The 22,007-nt window shown below is 36.4% G+C and overlaps 1 protein-coding gene across 1 annotated transcript in view; it reads left to right on the plus strand.

The window, feature by feature from the left end:
* The window catches only part of UNC13C (unc-13 homolog C (C. elegans)), a 136,504-nt gene that overhangs the window by 63,304 nt on the left and 51,193 nt on the right, over nucleotides 1–22,007 (plus strand). Inside the window, exons 13-17 of the mRNA XM_009869223.1 lie at nucleotides 1,035–1,185; nucleotides 5,309–5,377; nucleotides 6,732–6,821; nucleotides 7,862–7,990; nucleotides 16,411–16,544. Of these exons, the coding sequence (XP_009867525.1) occupies nucleotides 1,035–1,185; nucleotides 5,309–5,377; nucleotides 6,732–6,821; nucleotides 7,862–7,990; nucleotides 16,411–16,544 (573 nt within the window). The remainder of the gene's footprint in view (nucleotides 1–1,034; nucleotides 1,186–5,308; nucleotides 5,378–6,731; nucleotides 6,822–7,861; nucleotides 7,991–16,410; nucleotides 16,545–22,007) is intronic.

Below are 22,007 nucleotides of genomic sequence, written 5' to 3' on the forward strand. Positions count from 1 at the left end.
ATTCAGTTGTACCTTGTGTTAAGTTTTTCTTGGACAGCACCATTGCCTCCATGGTTCAGGCTAGCACACTGTTCTGCCTTATGCTCCCAAGGAGAAATGGTAGAGGGGAGCCAGAGACCCCAGCTAACAGGAGCATGCTGCCAAATAAGGACCTTCAGACATACTGAGAGCTCCAGAGTGATTGGAGTTTCTTCATCCTCTTCTGTTTGACTGCGTACTCATTTTACCATTATCTCTGGCTAATCTCCCTCTTTTTCCTATCTCTATGCACTCTTTATACCTTTATCTTCCTCCCAATCCTGTTTAACTAAAAACTTTGGAATTAAGATTTTTGTGTTTTGCAATGATGTTCACTCTGCTCATGTGTTAGATCTTTGATCCATCTTGTATCTCTTGTGTTTTCTTACGTAATAAGCAGGCATCTCCTGTTGTTTTAAACAAGTGGACAGTGCTACTACATTGCAGTGCTGGTTTTGGCTAGGTCAGGTTTAACAGACTGGTTATCTAAACTTTACTGTCAAGAGTCAACATGTAACAATTTCAGTTATGGCCTAAATCAAATCAAGGTCAACCCAGAAGTTGCTTCATGTCTCACTTTTCGTTAATAATGTAGCCTAAAATACAAGGCACAGTAAATTTCTAATTTGAGTGTTTTGTTAACATCAATTCAATCCTTCTCCACTACAGTATAGATCTCCTGTGCAGCCTTTTATGATGATAAGTTTGTGTTCGATTTTAAGTTTGGATTAAATAATAAATGTTTTGCCTAATAGCAATTAAGATAGTTAAATCATGGGTTTGTGTGTAGGATTAACAAAGAAGCAAATGTGAGTCTTATGTGTTCACTTTGAAAATATCAATGTGCAACAAGTGGCAATTATGTCAAGTATGTCTGGATTTTCCTCATGTGTGTCAGCACAGTTGTCCCTGAAGAAGGTTGAAAGTTACATCATTGGAGCTGAAAAGAAATTGTGGTGAGAGAAAGAACAGAATCTTTGCCATCTTTAGTAACTGTCTGTTTGTTTGAATTGTAGGCACTTTTCCTGTCTGTCTTCTAAATATATGTGCCCTGGTGTTCCAGCCGTTATGAGCACGTTGTTGGCCAATATAAATGCTTTCTATGCTCATACTACAGCCGCAACTAATGTATCTGCCTCAGATCGGTTTGCTGCTACTAATTTTGGGGTAAGTAGACTTTCTATTTTAACAGATCTAGTCATAAATACTGTTTTTATCACAAGAGCCTCTGATTTTTGCTGAAGTAGTGGTGCAGTGTCCAAGTACTGGACTTAGATGTTAAATCTGAGGAGGAATACCAGCATGTCAGGATATGCTGGTATTTTTGTTGTTCCTAACTTCCCTTCTGTGGGAAGTATCTCACAGTGTGGACTTCCTAGTTTTGAATATGATAAATAATAAAGATACATTCACCCTGTATTGTGATTTGTTCACCTACCCTCACTGGCGAGATGACAGCAGGAAGGAAGAGCAACAATTGAAGTAGGTTGCTTTCATATCTCTACCATTACATGTCATATAATCAGAGATAGAGTATAAACAAAATCTGATGCTAAAAAATGCCTTCATTCCTCTTTATTTTTGTATGGCTGTTATTTTCATGGCTGATATCAAAGCTATTTTTCACTTAAAAGTAGCTATGAAAACATGATGTTTTCTGAAATTCCAGTTATTGACAAGAAATAAAATATTAAACATAATTAACATTTATTAAATATAAATTATAGTTGTTTGAAGTGGTTTTAGCAGCACTAATGCTCTTCTCTAGTGTTAAGAATAATAGAAACATTATGATTATTGGACTTTTCAAGGTAACATTATGAAATTACACATTTGGACTAGTAAACCAAGAAAGACTTAATTATGGTCTCGCTTTTGTCTTCCCATCAGAAATCAGAAGTATTATCAGAATGTGCTCAGTAAAATAATTCAGTCTGTGCTTGGAAAAAAGTCCAAGTGTTTAGTTTTTAAAGAAGATCTGCCCTGGATGCTAAAACAAGTTTTTGTTTGTAGCAAACAGTGTATTAAGTAAAGCATTATATTTTTTTCATACAAGGCATCAAATATTTGAGACTAAATATTAGTTTGCATTTCATGCATAACTACCTTTGTAATAGAACTTACATCTTTAAAAATCACTTTGTATAATAATAATACCAAAGAGTGATTTGACACAGTCTCCCACAGCATCCTCACAGATAAACTGAGGAAGCGTGGGCTGGACGATCAGGTAGTGAGGTGGACTGCAAACTGGCTGAAGGAAAGAAGCCAGAGAGTCGTAGTCAATGGGGCAGAGTCTAGCTGGAGGCCGGTATCTAGTGGAGTCCCTCAGGGGTCAGTACCGGGGCCAGTATTATTCAATATATTCATCAACGATTTAGATGAGGGAATTGAGTGTACTATCAGCAAGTTTGCTGATGACACTAAACTGGGAGGAGTGGCTGATACGCCAGAAGGCTGTGCTGCCATCCAGCGAGACCTGGCCAGACTGGAGAGTTGGGCAGGGAATAACTTGATGAAATACAACAAGGGAAAGTGTAGGGTCCTACATCTGGGCAGGAACAACCCCAGGTTCCAGTATAGGTTGGGGAACGACCTGTTAGGGAGCAGTGTAAGGGAAAGGGACGTGAGGGTCCTGGTGGACAGCAGGATGACCATGAGCCAGCACTGTGTCCTTGTGGCCAAGAAGGCCAATGGCATCCTGGGGTGTATTAGAAGGGGGGTGATTAGTAGATCCAGAGAGGTCCTCGTGCCTCTCTACTCTGCCCTGGTGAGACCACATCTGGAATATTGTGTCCAGTTCTGGGCCCCTCAGTTCAAGAAGGACAGGGAACTGCTGGAGAGAGTCCAGCGCAGAGCCACAGAGACGATTAAGGGAGTGGAGCATCTCCCTTATGAGGGAAGACTGAGGGAGCTGGGTCTCTTTAGTTTGGAGAAGAGGAGACTAAGTAAGGGGTGACCTTATTAGTGTTTATAAATATATAAAGGGTGAGTGTCACGAGGATGGAGCCAGGCTCTTCTCAGTGGCAAACAATGATAGGACAAGGGGTAATGGAATCAAGCTGGAACACAAGAGGTTCCACTTAAATTTGAGAAGAAACTTCTTCTCAGTAAGGCTGACAGAGCCCTGGCACAGGCTGCCCAGAGAGGTTGTGGAGTCTCCTTCTCTGGAGATATTCAAAACCCTCCTGGACACGTTCCTGTGTAACATCATCTAGGTGTTCCTGCTCTGGCAGGGGGATTGGACTAGATGATCTTTTGAGGTCCCTTCCAATCCCTAGCATACTGTCATACTGTGATTGCAGGGGTTTTTTATTATTATTGCTGAATCCTGAATGTTCTTAGGATCTGATGCTACTATTTACAGTTGTAAATAGTTACCAGTTGTTTCTAAATACTCTAAAGTACTACTAAAGTTAAGATATTTTCAAATTTAAGAGATACTGTAAGTCTGATTATTTTTTTTAAAAGAAAACCATTAATTCATTATTTTCAGGTGCACTTGGTAAATTTTTTTTAGAGAAATATTTACTTGAAATATGAATTTATTTTTCCTTTGAATGTTAAGTCTGGTGGAAGCACTCATGTATAAATATACCCAGGGCTCGGTCTTTATTTTGGAGACAGCATATTCTTGACCTGGAGCTTTGTGTCCTGCTGCTAGAAAGAGCAGCGTTAACATTGCTCCATTGTTATAAAGTTAAAAAAAAAAAAAGTTTTATAGACAAAAGCACTATCCGAATATTTATTATTTAATTATTGTATTACCATGACAGCACAATATTGTTCTGTTATTATTCAAGTTTTCTTTTATAAGCTAATTGGTGGTTTATTATGGGATGACTCTACATCTTTGTTGAAACAAGGCTACTCTTTCAGTGCTCAGGCTCTATTAGACTCTTAAATTTGATCTAGCTTTTGAAGTTTAGAGTGTTTTTGCTGTATTTTCTAATGTTATTTTCCATTTTTCTAAAAATCAGAACTACTTTTATCCTCAGACTGGATGGAGATTAGGTCCTCCCCTCAATATTAATGCCAGTTTACCTTTGACGCAAAATTCCTATCCAATTCATAGTTCAACAGATGGATGGAAAGACAGTAGTAAGCATCAGAGATTTGAAGCTCTTTTTTCAAACAATTGACTCATAGGCAAAATATTAGGTTGCTTTTCTCTGTCAGGTCAAAAGGCATTTGTTAGTGGAGAGCTGCACATCATTCATCAAATTCAAGTCCTCAGGCTACAGCTGGGAAGGAATTGGCTGACTGAATATTTCACTACAGATTTATAACATGTCAGAAAAAGTTCCCTCTTGATTGATCCCTTAAGGGAACTGTGCCAAATTAGTGGCTTTTTGTGTAAGCTAGTGCTCCACTGATGAGAGACGATGCACAAAGGACTCCATTTTCATATTAGTGACAATCATGTTTCAGGGATAACGTGGATACAGTCATGCGTTCTGAGAGCTATCAGATCTTGCTACTTCCACAAGCCTGCTGCTTTCACATAGGCTGGCAAGGATTTCTGCACAATTTTATGCAGTGGACTATGGAATATGTTCTAACATCAAGATTGGTAGTTAGAAACTCTCATAAGTTTTCCTTGAGAATGGCACGACTCAGCTGGGTATCTCACAGCAAAATACTTTCACTGCACCTTCATCTATCAACAAGTTAATCTCCACATTTGAAAGGGAAACCTATAACTGCACAGTATTACTTAGCTTATTCATACAAAAGCCACTTTCTGACGTATGATTTTCTATCATATTTTTACACCAAATTCTGTGGTAAATGAGCATCGTTTCTTACACAAAGGGAGGAGGAAGTGCTTTCTTCAAGAGTGTAAGCAATTGCAAGTCAAATAAAAATTTACCAAACTTTTCTCTTTTAATAAGCCGTGTTAAAATAACTTAAAACTTTGGACTTTATATTGAATTGATGATGTTATTGAGTTTTTGATCTGAGATATCAGGCAGTGCTTTCAATTTCTAGATACTTTGAGATATTTAACAGTGCATCATTAAGAAAGAAAAATGCTGCATAAGAAAGTCCGTCTCATCTCACTAATCTGTCACGCAGCTGCACAGTGTTGAATGCATGCCAGGTAAACCACAATATAGAATACAAAGGGAACATAAAGTGATAAATATACATTGCCTGGCCTCAAAACACAGATCTGAGACGAGCACATTTTTCGAGTAAGTTAAGTCTGGAAAGCAGCTTTCTAAAAACCCACCAGTCATGGGAACCTACAAATTCTAACACAACATATTCTTTTTTCTTTTTGCAGAGAGAAAAGTTCATAAAACTACTGGATCAGTTACACAATTCTCTGAGGATTGATTTATCTAAATACAGGGTATGTGCAATGTATTCTGTCTCAAGAAAAACTAAAATGTTTTTTTGTGTAAATATCCCTGTGTACTTTATCTGCTAAAAGAAGTTTGAGATTAATCCCTCTTGTGGAATAGAAACTTAAGATATTGGATGCTGACATGAAACCCCAAATCCTTTGGACTAAAACCTTACAGAATTTAGGTAGTTTAATAACAATATTTTTCCAGTTTGGAAAAAGTTATTTTCTTTCCAAAAGCTATGAACTGGTCAAGGTAGGAGCATATGTTCAAGGAAAAGTAGGATTCAACAGCTTTGGTTAAATTAATCCATAACTTAATTGATCTGTGAATTGTCTTCACTGACTCATGTAGTATAAATTGCAGTTAGTGCTGTGTTTATTTTGGGAGACTGACACTTTTGCTACAACTTCCAGTATCCTAGGAATGTTGAAAGAGACATGGCTCCCCCTTTTTCTACACAGTAGGAATTCCAGTTTCACATTTGCCTCATGAAAGCTCTTTCCATTGAGGTATGCTCCAAACCCAGCCGTTCAGGAAAGAAGCAGGCACTGAATACCTGCCAGTTAGAACATTCTGAACTCCCTTTCTTTTTCCATTCCGCTAGAAAATGAAACTACTGTATAATACAAAAGCAATCAGTGTTCCATCAGCAATGGCTGTCCTTTCAACTTCTAGGAATGGCAGCCTCCAGCTCCAGGATCTCTCTGTTCATCTGGCCTGCTTTCTAAAACTGAAGGATAAAGACAATGTTTAAAAGAACCCCAAGACACTAGAAGTAGGCCAAGTTGAACATACTCAGTTTTTAAGACAGTATCCTTCGTGCAGCAGATACCCTCATTGTAGCATCTTTCGGTTTTGAAGAATGTTATCCAGATAACATAGGAGCATGAGGATATTTGGCTGGTGTTTCATTAGTAAGAAGCATTTAAATAACACTATTTCTCATCGATCGTCCTGTTAACCTAGAGATCATAGCAAAAATTTCATTTATGATTTCTTCATTAAGCTTACTACTATATTTATACCTACAAGTGATTTATGTACCATTGAGAACCCATAAACGATTATCAATAGCATTTTTTAGTCTTTTTGTAGTGTTTTGTACTCCATTAATGTTTTGGAAATATTACAATATTTTAAATCGTTCATATTACAAATTCAGGAGCATTATCTGATGTGTTCCTGTTCATGTCTAAGGGATGTTCACCACTAACTTCCTTACAGGCAGAATACAGGTAACACATGCTAATTCTTCCAAGCAGGATTTTTGTTTTCGCAGATGTTTTTTTCCTAGCTGTTCGAGGATCCTACCTGTAACTCCAGTTTCACGTTATTCCTCTCTTCCTGATTCACCAGGATAATTTTCCTGCCAGCAATTCTGAAAGACTCCAGGATCTGAAATCAACTGTGGACCTGCTTACCAGCATTACTTTTTTTCGTATGAAGGTATTTTCCTTTGTTTGCACAATGACTCAGAAAAATTTAAAATGCTCTGGCCTTTTATTTCCTAGGAAAAATCATGCTCTAGTTAGTAATTTTCATCAATTAATCTTCTTCAGGTTTAAATTCTCTTAAATTACTGAAGATCATCCAAGTAAAGTTATCTTATTCATACTTTGTATTAACAACGTGGTAAAAGCCATTATGTTTGAAAAATAAACAACTACCTTTTTTTTTTAACAATTATTTTTACATGTCCTGAAGGGAAAAAAAAAAATATTTACATTTTGATTGGCTTAAGGTCAAGTCATATGAAGCAAACTCAATTGAACTCCTGAGGAATATGTGTCACAAAGAATAATCTTTTTCTAGCAGTATCATAATATCATATGTCAAACAGCAAAATAGATCTCATAACTCTACTTGCCTTAGTCACTCTAGATGATTGTCAAGTTCTGAAATGTTTTCAGAATGGAACGGTACATAGTATTCCTGGATGAGAATACAGAAACACAAAGCAATATTTGTCACAATAACATGTGATTTCATTGTTAGACACTAAATAAAGAGAATTAAAATAATCTATTAAGTTGAAGTTCAGATTAATGTATCCTGAAGTGGAGTAAAGAGCTGAACTCTTTGCTTTTTAAAAAAGAAGAGCTATTTGGCTGAAATTCTTATTCAGAGAACAGCACGTAATTATATGGTTTAATTATTTCCTAAGTAATGAAAAAACATTTATGTTTTCCACCTCTAGTGGAAAAACTAAAAATGCAAACCCTTGGGCACGTATGCCTCTTCCATTGTATGAATAATTTCGCTCAAATAAAGCATTGTGATAAAATTCTACTTGCATAGTTGAAGAATATGTTTTAATTCATCTTTAAACTAAGATCACCATAGGTCAACACAGTTTTAAATATTTTTATTATTATATTTCAACACTTTTAGTTCTGTCTTACAGAATTACATTCATTGCAACACATGGATTTTTTTTGTGTTCAAGCTCATTCTGACATTCTTCCGTTTATGAAACATTTTATTAGGTCCTTGAGTTGCAGAGCCCACCTCGAGCCAGTACTGTGGTGAAAGACTGTGTCAGAGCCTGCCTAGACTCAACTTATAAATACATTTTTGACAATTGCTATGATCTCTACTCCCAGTTAGTGGACCAGGTAAGGCCAGTATGAACCTATTTCATGCTGTTGCTCATTCGTTACTGTTGGTTTATCATAACTAAATACAAAGAATTCCAGTGTACTTTTGTATCAAAGCACTAAGGTTATTTTTATTCTATTTATGTGAAAAGGAGCAATACATAAACCCACAGATGACCATGAATTCTAAAATTTTTGGCAAGATGAGTTTCAAAATTAACATGTTAACTCAGAATTTACTTGGCACATTGGACATGACTGTAAGAGTGTCCAATGGTTTTAAGGAAGATGATGACATTAGATTAATTACTACTCCTTTAAGATCCATAATTGGAAAAAAAAAATTAAAAATCTAATACTTCAGTAGCTTTAGAAAATAAGCATTATAATTTGCTGAAAATAATATACTGTCTTTCCAGTTTTACATTTTAACACCTGTAATATATATATGGATCCAAGCTTTGGTAATTGCTTCAAGAAACCAGGGGGTACTTCTGTAACATTTCTTAATATTAGTTCATCAGGCAATGAAAAAATATCATAGCATTTTTTGTACTCCAAATGCAATGCAAAAGCCTTGAGAATTTGGGAAGGGGGGTGGTGGTTATGACATGGCCAGAGTTTATTCTATAAGTGATGTTAAAATTAAGAAATTTGTATCTGCAGAACTGTACAACCATCTAAAAGGAGAATTGCTGCTTTATCACATCACCTCTTGTTCCTTACTTTTTGCCTTCTGGGTGGTACACTGGAAAAATGGTATTTCACTGACTATTCCTGCCTTGAAAGGAATGAACTAAGTCATTTGGCAAATGCATGTTTGCTGTATAGTATGTACTTGAAAGGAACAGTTATACTATGTAAGACATCAAATTTTATCTGAAAGCACATTTCACTTGAATCCAAAATACAAATTCCTGAGTTTCAGGAGAGGTAGTACATGCTATGTATTTAACTTTTCTGAAATGAAAATTTATTTTCTGATATTGGATTCCCGTTACGTCCGAAAACTTAACTTCAGCTCCCAAGCCTTGAACATAACAATTCCACTCTTAAGCCTTCTTCATTAACCATTCTCTTACCTCTGCTTACCTCCCCATGAGATGAGGTCTCCTCTAGAGAGAGGAAAGGAGTTCATGGTGGTGCAGCACAGGAGGTTCATGATTTAGCTGCACGGCTGAGATTTGAGCTGTGAGTAGTGAGCACTAAAATCAACGAAGCCCAGAGCAAGAAGAAATCGTTCATATGTAGGTCACCGCCTGCTCTCACTCAGGGGAAGGACTGGCAGCTGTTGTCCTGCTGAGGCCCACTGCAGGCTCAGGGTTTTGCCATGATTCATTTCTTGCCTGAATCGTATTATGGATGTTATGACAAAGTGGTACCTAGACAGACTACTTGAACAGTAGGATTGCCTTGTGGCCAGAAGTGGTAGGTTCCTGCATCTCATGCATAGTATCTCTGCATGTAACTTGTGTTAATCACTTAATGTATTTGGTCTTGTCTTCAACTTAAAATTCTCAAAGATGCCTGCCACAGTATTTCTAGAAAATATTTAATGCCTGAATCTGTGTAATTATCTGATTTTATGGTGAAAACAGAACAATGAATAATGAAATGGAGGGTGCATAAGCTGGTTTTCTGGGAAATTTATCACTATAAGAAGAGTAACAAAGAAATCACAAAATATACTCAGCAATCCCTGCTTCTTCTTTTTATTACTCTCTACCTTCACATCAGAGACCAAACCACTGTTATGAAGCAAATATCTTGCAGCAGAATTTCACCCCTTGTGAATAGCAATATTTCCTGGGGTGAAGCATGGTAAATGCTAACAGTATGCAAAAAAGTCATACTACAGTTTCATACCAGAACACAAAGAACAGCTGATGACAAAAAAACAAATGAGTACTACAGATAGTAAAATATTGTATCTTGACAGTTTTACAGACATGTATATTATTGTCTTCATTATTTGAGACAAGGCACTCTGATGAGGAACTACCTAATTCTTTATGCAGCAGATGTAGTATTTTCTCTTGTTAATTAACACTGATTTGAGTGCAGAGCTAGCTGTCTTGTGTTGAAAAAAAGAATATCTTGAAAAATAGTTTAGGAAGCAATTTGTTAACTTTCTGACTCAATTTACAAATATGTCACTGTTTCTATTTTCTTAGGAGAACAAAAAAAAACCTGAAATCTTGGCTGATGCTTACAGTGACTAAAGTGCCTTCAATAATTCTTTTTGCAGTCTTGTCCACTGAGTGAAGCCAATAAAATGCAAATCAAGCTCTTCCTGTTCCCTGAAGAGCTCTTGATCACTACAAATAATTTCATGATTGATAGCATTAGTATACTGCCAAAAAACACTGGGACACTCTATATTTGACACCTGTTCAGCAGATTAGTATTGAAATTCTACCTGATTTTGGAGATCTTTTCCCTTGCTTGTTACTTGGGTCTTTGTATTGTCACAGTGAAGTATGGTGCAGAAAGACAAGTGGCTAGCAACAAACTGACTAGTTCTAGAGCCATGTCTTAACACTGATGTAATAGCACAGTGCTTTACTCTCTGCTTAGGTCAATAATGTACTAGCTTTGGGAACCAAAGCTTCTGTATTAACAAGATATTGTACACCAGCATGTGGATGGACCTATGCTTTGAGAGCTGGTTGTTTTGCTGTATTCATCTGTGAGTCCCTGGTCACTTTTCCATTTGGGATTTTGGAACTGGTGCCACTTAGTTGCTTTTTGAAGGTGTACCTCTTTTTCTTTAGTAGAAAAGATAAAAAATTGGTAGATGGTTATTTCTTGTAAAAATACTCCTTAAGAGTTGAATCATGAGTCATGTGATTTATGATCTCCAAACATATTCAAAAGCATGAAGTAGAAAATAAAGTTGTGTGGTAGTGAAAGCACTTTACCCCAGCGAGTCCTGTTTTTCAGACTTGGAAATTTCGATGCCAAGTAATACGTTGTGAAGCACTTTGCTATATTTATATACTGATTTAAATGCACTGAAAGGGTTCTAACCTCTTCAAATCTGGCATGTAGAGGGTGCTTAGAGACTTCTCCTTATGTTGTAGCATCATGTTTGGTGAGCAGTATATTAGCCACAGTATTAGTAAAACCTTTGATAAAGTACTTTGAAGAATCAGAAGGATACATTTTTGCTGCAATATTTCAAACCCTGTTCTGAGACTTCTCTATCAGAGAAAGACCAATTCTTAGATGAAATTGCTTGCTAGAAGTTTATCTGAGAACACTGGTTAGAAAGTCAAGAGAACAGCTCATCATCCAGCAGCAGCAAGATCTGGCAAAAGAAAAAGTAGGAAAAGCCATAGACCTTCAACCTTGAAGTAAGGAAGGATATAGTAGTATTGTCATCTGAAAAGGTGAACAAACTGATTTGTTATCCAATGCCATATATTCCTATTTTAACTCTAGGTGCATAGTATTGAACTATTGTCATATAATGTTAGATCTCTAAAAACCAAAATATTTTTCAGTGCTGGAATCTGAATGCTGATAAAGGTTGGTTACAAATTAAGAACAATGAGCAAAATAAATCTGAATTTTTCCTGAGCCTTCCATGCAGATTAGCTCATAAGGAATAAAAGTCTAATCAATATTAATTTTTGTGAGATTGCAATTAATTCAAAGTCCAGGCCCTTTAGTTGTGAACATACCTAATGTTTTTAAAGGTAGTTCAGATTATAGATCTTTGCAATTTGCTTTGATTATTTATTGATTATTATTATTTAATTATTTATACTTTGTGATTGGGCTATCCTATTATTCCCAGACAACAATACAAACCAGTATTCAGGTTCCTGTGTTAGGAGACCCGAGGGTATGAAAACCTGAGTATTTGTATGCAGTTGCTTCAAGTCCAATTTGTGCCTGAATACTGGCAAAAGCAATTGCACGTTGAAAGCTGACCTTCCATAATACAGCTTGAGACTCATTATCAGTAAACATTGACTTGGAATTGAGTGAAACACTGACAGTTCTGAGAGAAGTGCACAGACAGATTTCTGCATCTAACCTCATACTTCCTGTGGATTGATGGTTATGGTGCAATTAGTGGTACAGCAGTCACAGTGCAGGCATTATTTCAGGTATGTAAAACCATTGAGCGTCCTGAATACGTACTTAAGTTGATGCCAAGGTACTTCCTTTCTATATAGATTAATTTGGCCATGCATGTATTTATCCATGCTGTAAACAAACTTTGTTTCCAAACAGAATATGCTAATAGTGAGAACGTCCTCACTATTGCATTTCAGTTCTGTCCTCCCCCTGTTTCACCCCCTGTTTCTGGTCACATTGTGGCCAAAAGATTAGAAGTATGAGCTTCCATTCTGTCGTTATTTGTTTAAAAACAATAGTATATTCTGAAACTTAGCTTGGGACTTGCATTGGGCAATCTTTGTGCAGATTATTTTCTGAAATTATAGGATTGGATTTATCAAAGTTGCACCCATACAGATGTTCCGTATTGATTGCACAGAACGTTACAAAATTTTTTAAAAAAGCAAAAGAAAAACAGGCTTTTGTCCTTCAAACTGGAAAAAACAATGAGAGAAGTTGTAAATCCTGTGTTCCTCAAACCAGCTTTTACAGATTTGTCTCAGGATAGTACAGATGTAGATTTTAATCCTGCATCACCCTGTGCCTGAGATTGCTTTCTCTGCCCTCAGCCAGTTTTTAGAATGCAAAATATGTTTGCTTGTTGATAGTTTAGCCCTATTTTTTCTTAACTCAGAAAAATCCCTCTACATTGTTATCTTGTAAGAAAATATTAAAATTCCAGCAATTGATTTTGGTACCGAACTGCCACATGATGTATTGCTTGCATATATAATGATCAAAAATGTCCCATGCTCGCAGTCCTGAGCTCTATGATCTTGGAGAAACATAATGAAAACATATCATTTTTAAAAGCAGAATCAAGTCAACAGCTATATTCATTAGCATCCAAGCAATCACATTTATTCCTCATGTCTGTTTCATGTAGTCCAATTTTTTAAAATATTTCATTATATAAGTTTGCCACTTCCATGTTGTTGCTTGACTCTTTTTTACAGTAAAGGATATATGGTATGCTACAGCTTTAGAGCCATTCTATAGGCAAGAAGTAGCCAAGTAAATTAACATGACCATATAAAAACCTGGAGTGCCATGTCTTGATGGTAAGGCATCATCTGGTGTTAGTGTTTGTTTGATCTGCCAGGAGATGCCTTCTAGGAATATTACTGTTCTTTCTGCCTTTGGCCAGCTAGCTATTGACCTTCTAAGTGTAGGATCTACTACAGTATCTTTCTATGGTATTTCACAGTTAAGTGCATGTGGACAGCATCACCACCCCAACTGACAATACAGGGGGTCAAGCTCTTTTAAGCAGGGGAAAAGGGAAAAGACTAATTCACTAATTGGCAAAAATTTTGCTAATTGGCAAACTTTCATTCATATCAATACTTCCTGAATGTTCCCTTTGTTGCTGTAAGAGCAATCTATGATTTTAGCTTGTTCAGTGAATTATGTATCCACCTAAAATGAAAGACAGGCAACTTCAGAAAAATCATTATTTTAAAAAGTCATTAATTGTGCGTGGTACCTGTTAACTAGTGATTTTGACATCTCGATGTATTGAGAATTTGTGTTCCTCCTGACCTTTTCAGATGTGTTTTTTTAAAAATCGCAGTATTGTCCTCTATAATGATAAGCAGTATTCAGCAGCTCATATATCTTGTCACAGTAGTTGTGCCAATGTGGTACTAGCTGGTATACTGGGTATTTAGTTCATGGTTTTGTACTGGCAGTTTCTTTCTAATGGATATAAGTTGTGTGGGGGGAAAAAAAAAAGTTACTATTATCAGGTTAAGCTTTTTCCACTTAATACACCATGTTTATAACTCAAAAAAATTTGTATGTGTAGTTTGTAAGCGTACACTCTGCTTGTGTGCAAACTAATCCTGGCATATTTAATTGCTTTTCCACAATTTCTGATAGACTGTAAATACCATATAAGTGCGTATGATATGATTTCCTAGAGTGAAAGGATACATACTATTGAGAACTGATTGGATATGGCAATAAATCACAAGGCTGAGACATGAGCTCTTATCACAGTTCCAAAATGAGAGCAGTTTTTTGAGACCACAGAGAAAGAAAAACTTCATTTAATAAGAGGGTATTCTTACTAACTGTTCACCAACAGACTGCTGGTGAGCCCCTATCACCAAAGCAGACTTTAGCAAAGCCATACAGGAATTAAACATAAGTGCCTGCGCCTCCTTATGTAACTATTACATTGTAAATTAATTACTTTTTACTTTCTATATTAAACAACATGAATTCCCATTCACAGTTGTGAATAGCTCCCTTACCTACATGCTGTTGCAGAATTTTACTGTAAAATGTAATTCTTAGATAAGATGCTGAACTAAATGTGAACGGACTTTGTCTTCTACAACTGCCTTTCAGTTGTTTTGGCTTAAACATGTGCTAGTTTCTGAGATAAAAAATAGCATATTAGAAATAAATCTTTGATATAGAAACCAGGTCTTATAATAAATGGATAATGCGCACCAGCGGAAGCCCCTCTTACTAATGGAAATGCTCAAATATTAATTTCTGTTTAAAAAGCACTCTTTTTCACATATGTGGTTGTTAATTGCCAGTTATACTAGTCACACTATCCATTGTAACTGCTTCTGAACCTCATATTTATTTTGGTTGCTTTAGACACTGAAGTTATAGCATCTGTAGATCAGCTGAGTATGTAGCAGTGTGATTAATAATACTTTTCTGAAATATTCCACAGTGACCACAAAAATCTTAGTCTAGTGTTCAGCCATTCTAAATGCTGTTAATAGATAAAAGTTAATCAAGGTTAAGATAACATTTAATTAATTCACTAGGACTCTAATATAGTGCCATATCTATTTAGAGAGATAAAGCGTCCATTGAAGTGGTCATATCTAGCCTACAAATGAGTTCAGCGAATGTATGTTTAAACTTGCAGGATAGTAAGCATGTTTCTTCTCTGACTTACTAGTTGAGTGAAAAGACCGCTTTCTGTCTGACAGCTGTGCAGAAGAGCACGTGTAGACCTAGCATGTGCAGACATACGTCTGTGACAGAAATTATGTGTGTCCATACAGAGATAGAAATATATCTTTTCTTATTTGGATCTCTGCTATGAAGTTATTTATTAGATGTTGATAAGGAGCCTGATACCTTTGTCAGGCAAAGAACTGAAAAATGCTTTTGTCTAGGAAACTGTAGACTAAGAATTCATAAATCAAAACTGTAGAGACAGAAGCTAGCTGCAAATGCGTGTTTTAGTGGCTTAGTATAAAATTCTCAATAGAAGTTTGTAAGTGGTGAATATTAGTACATACTTATGACTATATAAAAAGGTGCAAAAAACAGGCTTTTAGTCAAGAGGTATAAAAACCACTGCTTTACTTGCCAACTTTTAATTAACAACTGGAGACTCATGTTGGTAATTCATCTGATGTATCAGTGTGTCATGCCCTTCCTCTTTACTATGAAAATGTGACAGAGCATTTCAGGTTCTCTGGTTTGGATGTGAAACTGGTTGCAGTCCTCTTCATTTACAATGACTGTACAAAAATTATGTTTCCCTGGATAAAAAAGGAATCGAATAACAGATTGGGTTTGCTTACAGCTTTAAAATCCTTGGCAAGACAATACCTTTGCAAGCATCTTGTTTGGATATCCTTATGTATGTTTTCCTAGTAATTTTATTTGTCTAGAGATTTCTTTTTTTTAACCTCTCCTACTTTGTGTTTTCCTCTGCCCCTCTTAATTGTATATTTTATGGTTCTTCCAGTCAATCTATGAGTCCCAGAAAAATTTCGGTGCAGAATACTTTGGGCAATAGACTCTGTTATTTTGGCTGCGTAAAAAATACAGGGAAATTTAACCAGTTCTTCATCTATAGTGAACAACAAAGCAGCTGTTAAGACAAATAACTGCAGCCTATAATCCAAAACAAAACAATAAATGTTCCTTATCATTGACTTGTTCAGTATTTATTGTATAGGACACAGAAGTTCTGCCTTGGCAGAACTAAATTGGCAGCTAAAAATTAGCTGCGCTCAATTTCAGCACCACAAAGAATTAAAGAATGTGTTTAACTGAAGTGTGGACATGCACTAAAAATCAAGTCTCTATTGATCCTTGCTGACCTGGCTGCCTTTGCACTGTGTGTGTTTTTTGATATATCCACAGCCAGGTACAGTCTGTCATGTGATCTTCTCTAGATTGGATAGGCGGTCTTAGTCCAAAATTTCTGAAGATTCTTAATACATCTCTCTTTCCAACCAAGCAATAAACTGTTGGTGGAAATCTCATAATATTTTCTCAAATTTCTCTAATGTAAAAAATATTCGATCTTGTTTTAACAGAGTAAGAAACAAGAAGTTCCTAAAGAAGAACAGGGACCAACAACAAAGAATTTGGATTTCTGGGCCCAACTTATTACTCTCATGGTCACCATCATAGATGAAGATAAAACAGCATATACACCCATCTTGAACCAGTAAGTAATTATTTTCCCCATAAAAATTAAGAATTGTGGATTTATTAAAATAAGGACAAAAAATGCATCTGAATCAGTAGCTGTATTTTAAATAGAATCTAGCTAGAGAGTTTTTTAAAATACAAAATATAACATTGACATAGTTTGATAAAGATTTAGTGCTCTGATCTTGGAAAAACAACCTTTTGTTTTAGTAACTCTAAAGACGTGGTTTATGAACCATCCCAATAAGTAGCAAAATATTATGCAAGCATAATAATGAATAGTCAGAAAGGAAAGTTGAATGACATAGTGTGATATTATTGTTAGAATAGTAGCTTGGCACACAGGGTGTTCAAATCATGCTGAGACTCTTTTATGCATTATAATAGAGTTTTAGGGATGTATTTATACTTCTTCATGTGTCTGACCCTCTTCAAGATTATGGCTGGCTAGAGAGAAAGCCTAGCCAGGCTCACGTGAAAATTCGTAAACTGGAAAGCAATATCCTAGACTTACCAGAGACAGAAGTTGACATCTCAGAATTGAAGATGAGGGAGGTACAATTAATAACCAGGAGAAGTTGAGTAATTTTTTTATTGAAACACTAGTAGAGAAGAGAGAACCAACCAACAGACGCAGAAAGAGGAGAAAGGAGTGCTGGGTTTTGAAAATACAGGAGTGCAAAGGAATATATTTCACATATTAAGGCTGGAGGAACAGATGTTGCGTAATTGAAATGTGACATGATGAGGGCCTAGGGAAAAGTGTTAACTCTTTGGAGATATTTTACTGAGAGATTCTAGTCAATCTGGTCATAGTTAAAATTGCACCTTATATTTGTATTATGGCTGAACAATTAGTAGAGGTGTCTGCAGTGGCATTTAATTGAATGGTCTGAAGGGAGGAGCAAGAACAAGTTTCTTTGAGCCATAATAGGGCAGATACTGAAAGGCAGAGTGTACGTGGAGATATGCTTGTATGTTTATACAAAAATACCATACTTTTTATGGACCCACAGTATAATTATCAAAGAAAACTCCTGGTGATAGCCAGAAGTTGAAAGAGATTTCATTGCCTTCTGATTTCTTTCTTTCCTTTAAATAAGTGAAGATATAAAGTCTTTATCAGTATTCTGCAGTCTCAGGTTGTGCTTGAACCTTATATTCTTAATCAAATGCACAAATGGTATTATAACAATGGAGTAGATTGTTTAAAATACATAGTATAATTTAGGGAGATTAAAAACCAGATATGTTAGTTTAAATTGTGAAGTAGACATGACACAATTTTTAGTTCTTCCCTTACATAAGGTACAAAGCACTCAGCAAGTACCAGAGCTGAGAAGCGTACTGTAAAAATTGCTGGCATTGTCCAGTGACTTCTGTTAGATGGTAAGCCACTAGAAGCATTCCTGATTCTTTCTGAGAAGAATAAAGGCTGGAAAAAAGTCCTGCAGGCATTAACAAGCTTGTCACTGTATGACAAATGGCTTCATACCAATCAGATCAACAAAAATGAATTCATTGCAATAATACAGACATTTCCCACATTGTTCACATGAACAGTTCTGCTGGTAGAGTTAAATGGAACATTCCTTTCAAGCTTGTCATTTTACAGTTGGTTTCTCTATTTGCTCTGGTAGGACCAATTTGTATTGACATTTATACTTACCATAGAGATGCTTGTGTATGTTTGACATTAGACTTCAAACTCAGTCTAAGGCAGCCTGTCCTCATCACACCTGTATTGGAATCAGTAATAATGCTCCTCTAAATGATATCTGCAAAGTCATTGTCTGCGTGACACGGTGCAGGAGATGCAGATTGTGGTGTCTAATAAGATTTACTATCACTGGCTTGTACTCTAGGTCCTGCACAATAATGTAGCTGAAAGAGCAATGCATCTTCTATTAGCAGCAGCACAGAGGTCAATGGATTCTTGTTCTGTGCCCATTAACACAAGGTCTGGGATGTGGTATAAGAAATATCTAAAACCTTGTCTGCTTAAAAGTGCCACCTCTGCTACAATTAGTGAAACTGAACCAGCTTCACTGATAGATACTGTGGGTTTTAACAGAATGAAGAACCTTGCTTCTTTACACATTTAAGAGAAGTGTGGAAAGGAGCTTCTGTTTCTGCTGTGCTATGTTTAACAAAGTACATCAAAATTTTGCCTATTTGAAGTTGGGCAAGGCTTTAACTTATTTTCTTGAGATCTATTTTAGTATGCACGCACTTGCATAAGAACTCTGTCAAATGGAAGTGAAATGGATAACTGAGACTTTTGTGGATTATTTGACATGTTCTAAAATGCCTATTTCAATGAATTTCTCTTGGATTTATATATAAAATACATAAATCATTGTTTGATTTGAATAAGAAATTAGGAGGTCATTTAGGTTTTATTTTTTTTAATCTATGGAAATCTGAAAGATTCTTTTTTTATTTCTAAGCGTATTTTTAATTCCCTCTTTTCAGGCTTTGATAAGGGAGCTCTCATAAACCATGACATTTGTTACTAAAACAAATTTCATGCAAGAGAGGAATGTTAATCAAAACACAGTGCTATGAAAGCTCAGTTATCATTTTAGCAATTTAAGGACCATAAGAGGCCAAATCCTGCTACCTTCATGAATAAAGCTGCTAGCCCAGTAGGTAGTATTTTGCATAGTAATGCACTGGAATGGACTGCCCAGGGAAGTGGTGGATTCACCATCCACCATCCAGGTGTTTGAAAGATGCATAGATGAGGTGCCCAGGGAAGCGGTTTAGTGATGGACCTGATATTGCTAGGTTAATGGCTGGACTCAATAATCTTAAAGGTCTTTTCCAACCTAAACAGTTCTACAATTCTATATTGGGCTGCATTAGGAAGACCACAGCCCACAGGTTGATGGAAGTGATTGCTTCCTTATGGTCAGAATTTGTGACACGGCATTTGGATGATTGTTCCTAGTCTTGGTTCCCCAATACAAGACAGGCATTGTCAAGCTGGAGAACTACAATGGAGGACAACCAGGAAGCTTTGGGGAATGGAACACATGATGTGTGAAGCAAATGAAGCTGAGGGAGCAGTTTGTACAGCTTGAGAAAAATAGGGCTAAGGGCAGTGCTGATTCCATTCTTCAACTTCCTAATGAGGAAAATAATAAGGAAAAGACAGATCCAAACCACTTCCAGAAGTGCACAGTAAAAGGCACGAGAACAGTTTTCTGGTAGGGAAACACCTGTTAGATACACAGGAGCAAATCCACATTCTAGAGTGAGAGGGGTCAAACACTGAAATATGTTACCCAGAAAGATGTGTCATTTTAATGTTTGTAGGTACTCATAATTCAGCTGTACAGACCCAGAACAACGTGACATAACCTTGAGGTTCTTTCTGCTTTGAGCTAGATGACCTTCAGATGTCCATTCCAGCTTAAATTGTTCAAAAATTTTATAAAAATAGCTGCAGTAGCTCAAAACAATGTCCAATCTGCTGTCCATGTTTTCCACATTTGCCATCATGCATACCTGGCTGAGCTGGGTGTTGCTGCAGTAACAAACGTTCCAGCTTGTGAAGGCAGGATTGAAAACTAGAAGTTTGCTTTGCTTATGAGATTCCACTTACTACCAGCTCTGATATGAGTATTGTTCATAAATGCAAGAAGTGGAAAAGCAATGTTATCATTGGGTGCAGAAGAGCCTGGGATAGTGCTGAAGCCAGAGTTCTGTAGTTGTGATAAGCAAGTTGTTTTACTTTCTGAATCAGAATTAAATTATCTGGAAGTGAAACTATTAAACTGTAGGGAACTTCCATGAAATGAAGTCTATCTGAACACTGGCACGCTATGTGATGTCATTTCCAAGCATGTTAATGCTTGGAGAAGTGTATTTTATGGCTAACATCACAACACAGACATCTACAGGTATATCAGGTACTAGCTCATTAACATGTTAAATCAGTTTCACTGGTTGAAGATGTTGATTAATTTAACTGTCCAGCTTAGATTACTAAATCACTTTGGATACCTTAAAAATCTATTATTTGAGTCTCTAATAAATACACCTACAGGTAGCATAGGTGTCATGAAGCAGATTTATTACATGTAGAAAGTAAAAGTTTTGCACTAAAACGCAGGGAACTTTCTGTTGTGTGGTCACAGTAATCTCCTGCTGAGAGCTCACTGTGTCTGATAAAATGAGACAGGATGTATGGGAGGGGCATTCAGTCCTGCAGGGCTGTTTGCAAAAATGTATCCCTGTAATGATAAAATTGCAAATATCCATACCCTCAGAATCATGACAGCCGTTGGAGGAAAGGATTTCATTGGGAGGTTCAGCTGACGATTCTGCAGTAAGCTTTTATTTCTCAGGGACACAGAAGTTGATGTCTCTGGGCATGAACTCAATTTGAGGATACTGTATTCAAGTACAGTAATTTAAACAACATAGTGAGAAGATAATTGCAGTTTGTATGTGTGTTTTCACAAATTAAAATGTATACACATATATATAGCACAAATGAAACAAATGCCATTTTTATCAGACCCAGCCTTGTATTATGTCCAGCTTTGCATTGTGGACAAAAGACCATGTCAATATTAAATCAACTTTTAAATATTTCCTCAGAGGAACGTTGTCAAAGTTCACATCTAGTGCTGTGAGAGAACTCAGGCTGGATTGGAAATAAAGAAATTAAGACAGTTGAAGTACATTTGAGCATTTGAACAAAAATTAATTTTGTGTTAACAGAGTTCTGTAATTGAGCAGCCATTAGCATAAAGAAGGCATATCAGTGATCTGAGCTAGCAATTGCTTCGTATTAAAGTGACAGAGCTAATGAGCTGTTTAAGTGCTTTTCCTTTGCAGATATATGATCAGGGTCAAATAAATCCCTGGAAAGAATACTGAGATCATATTGCTATCACCTTAATCTAGCATATCATTCTCATTCATTCTTTGGCATTAAGAACTTCTAAAATTCTTGTATTTTTACAAAAAGTATTACAGAGTATTTTCTGAATTTGATTAGTGCTTCAATAAAAGGTCAAAATACTTTGGATCAAATTCCCTGCTAATTTGAGGTGGTATAATAAGCTCAAGACAAGCTCTGTGTGTTTCCTCATGAAGATGGTCTTTGATTTTTTGTGTTCATGGTGAACTGCTAGTGTATTCATATGGCTCTCACTGCACCACTGCAGGATAAACAATTATTTTACCACTCAGAGGTTCTGTGCAGTACTTTCTGCTCTGTACCTGTGTGACCCACATCTCTGCCTTGAGAACTGCTCATATTAATGTCACCTGCAGTGAAGACAGCCTGACAGCTTTTTTTTTTTTAAGGAAAGGACAATAGCTCTCCTTTTAAATGCAATAAGAAACATAGCCTGTTAGTAGAATGTCAGCTTTTGCTAGTAACTAACAGCGAAGATAGTAACTGAAAAATTAAAGCTATTCTTCTACATAGAATAAGAAGCAACTGGACTCTGTGAAAGAG

Source organism: Apaloderma vittatum, unplaced genomic scaffold, assembly GCF_000703405.1.
Source record: "Apaloderma vittatum isolate BGI_N311 unplaced genomic scaffold, ASM70340v1 scaffold9145, whole genome shotgun sequence".
Classification (NCBI taxonomy): Eukaryota; Metazoa; Chordata; class Aves; order Trogoniformes; family Trogonidae; genus Apaloderma; species Apaloderma vittatum.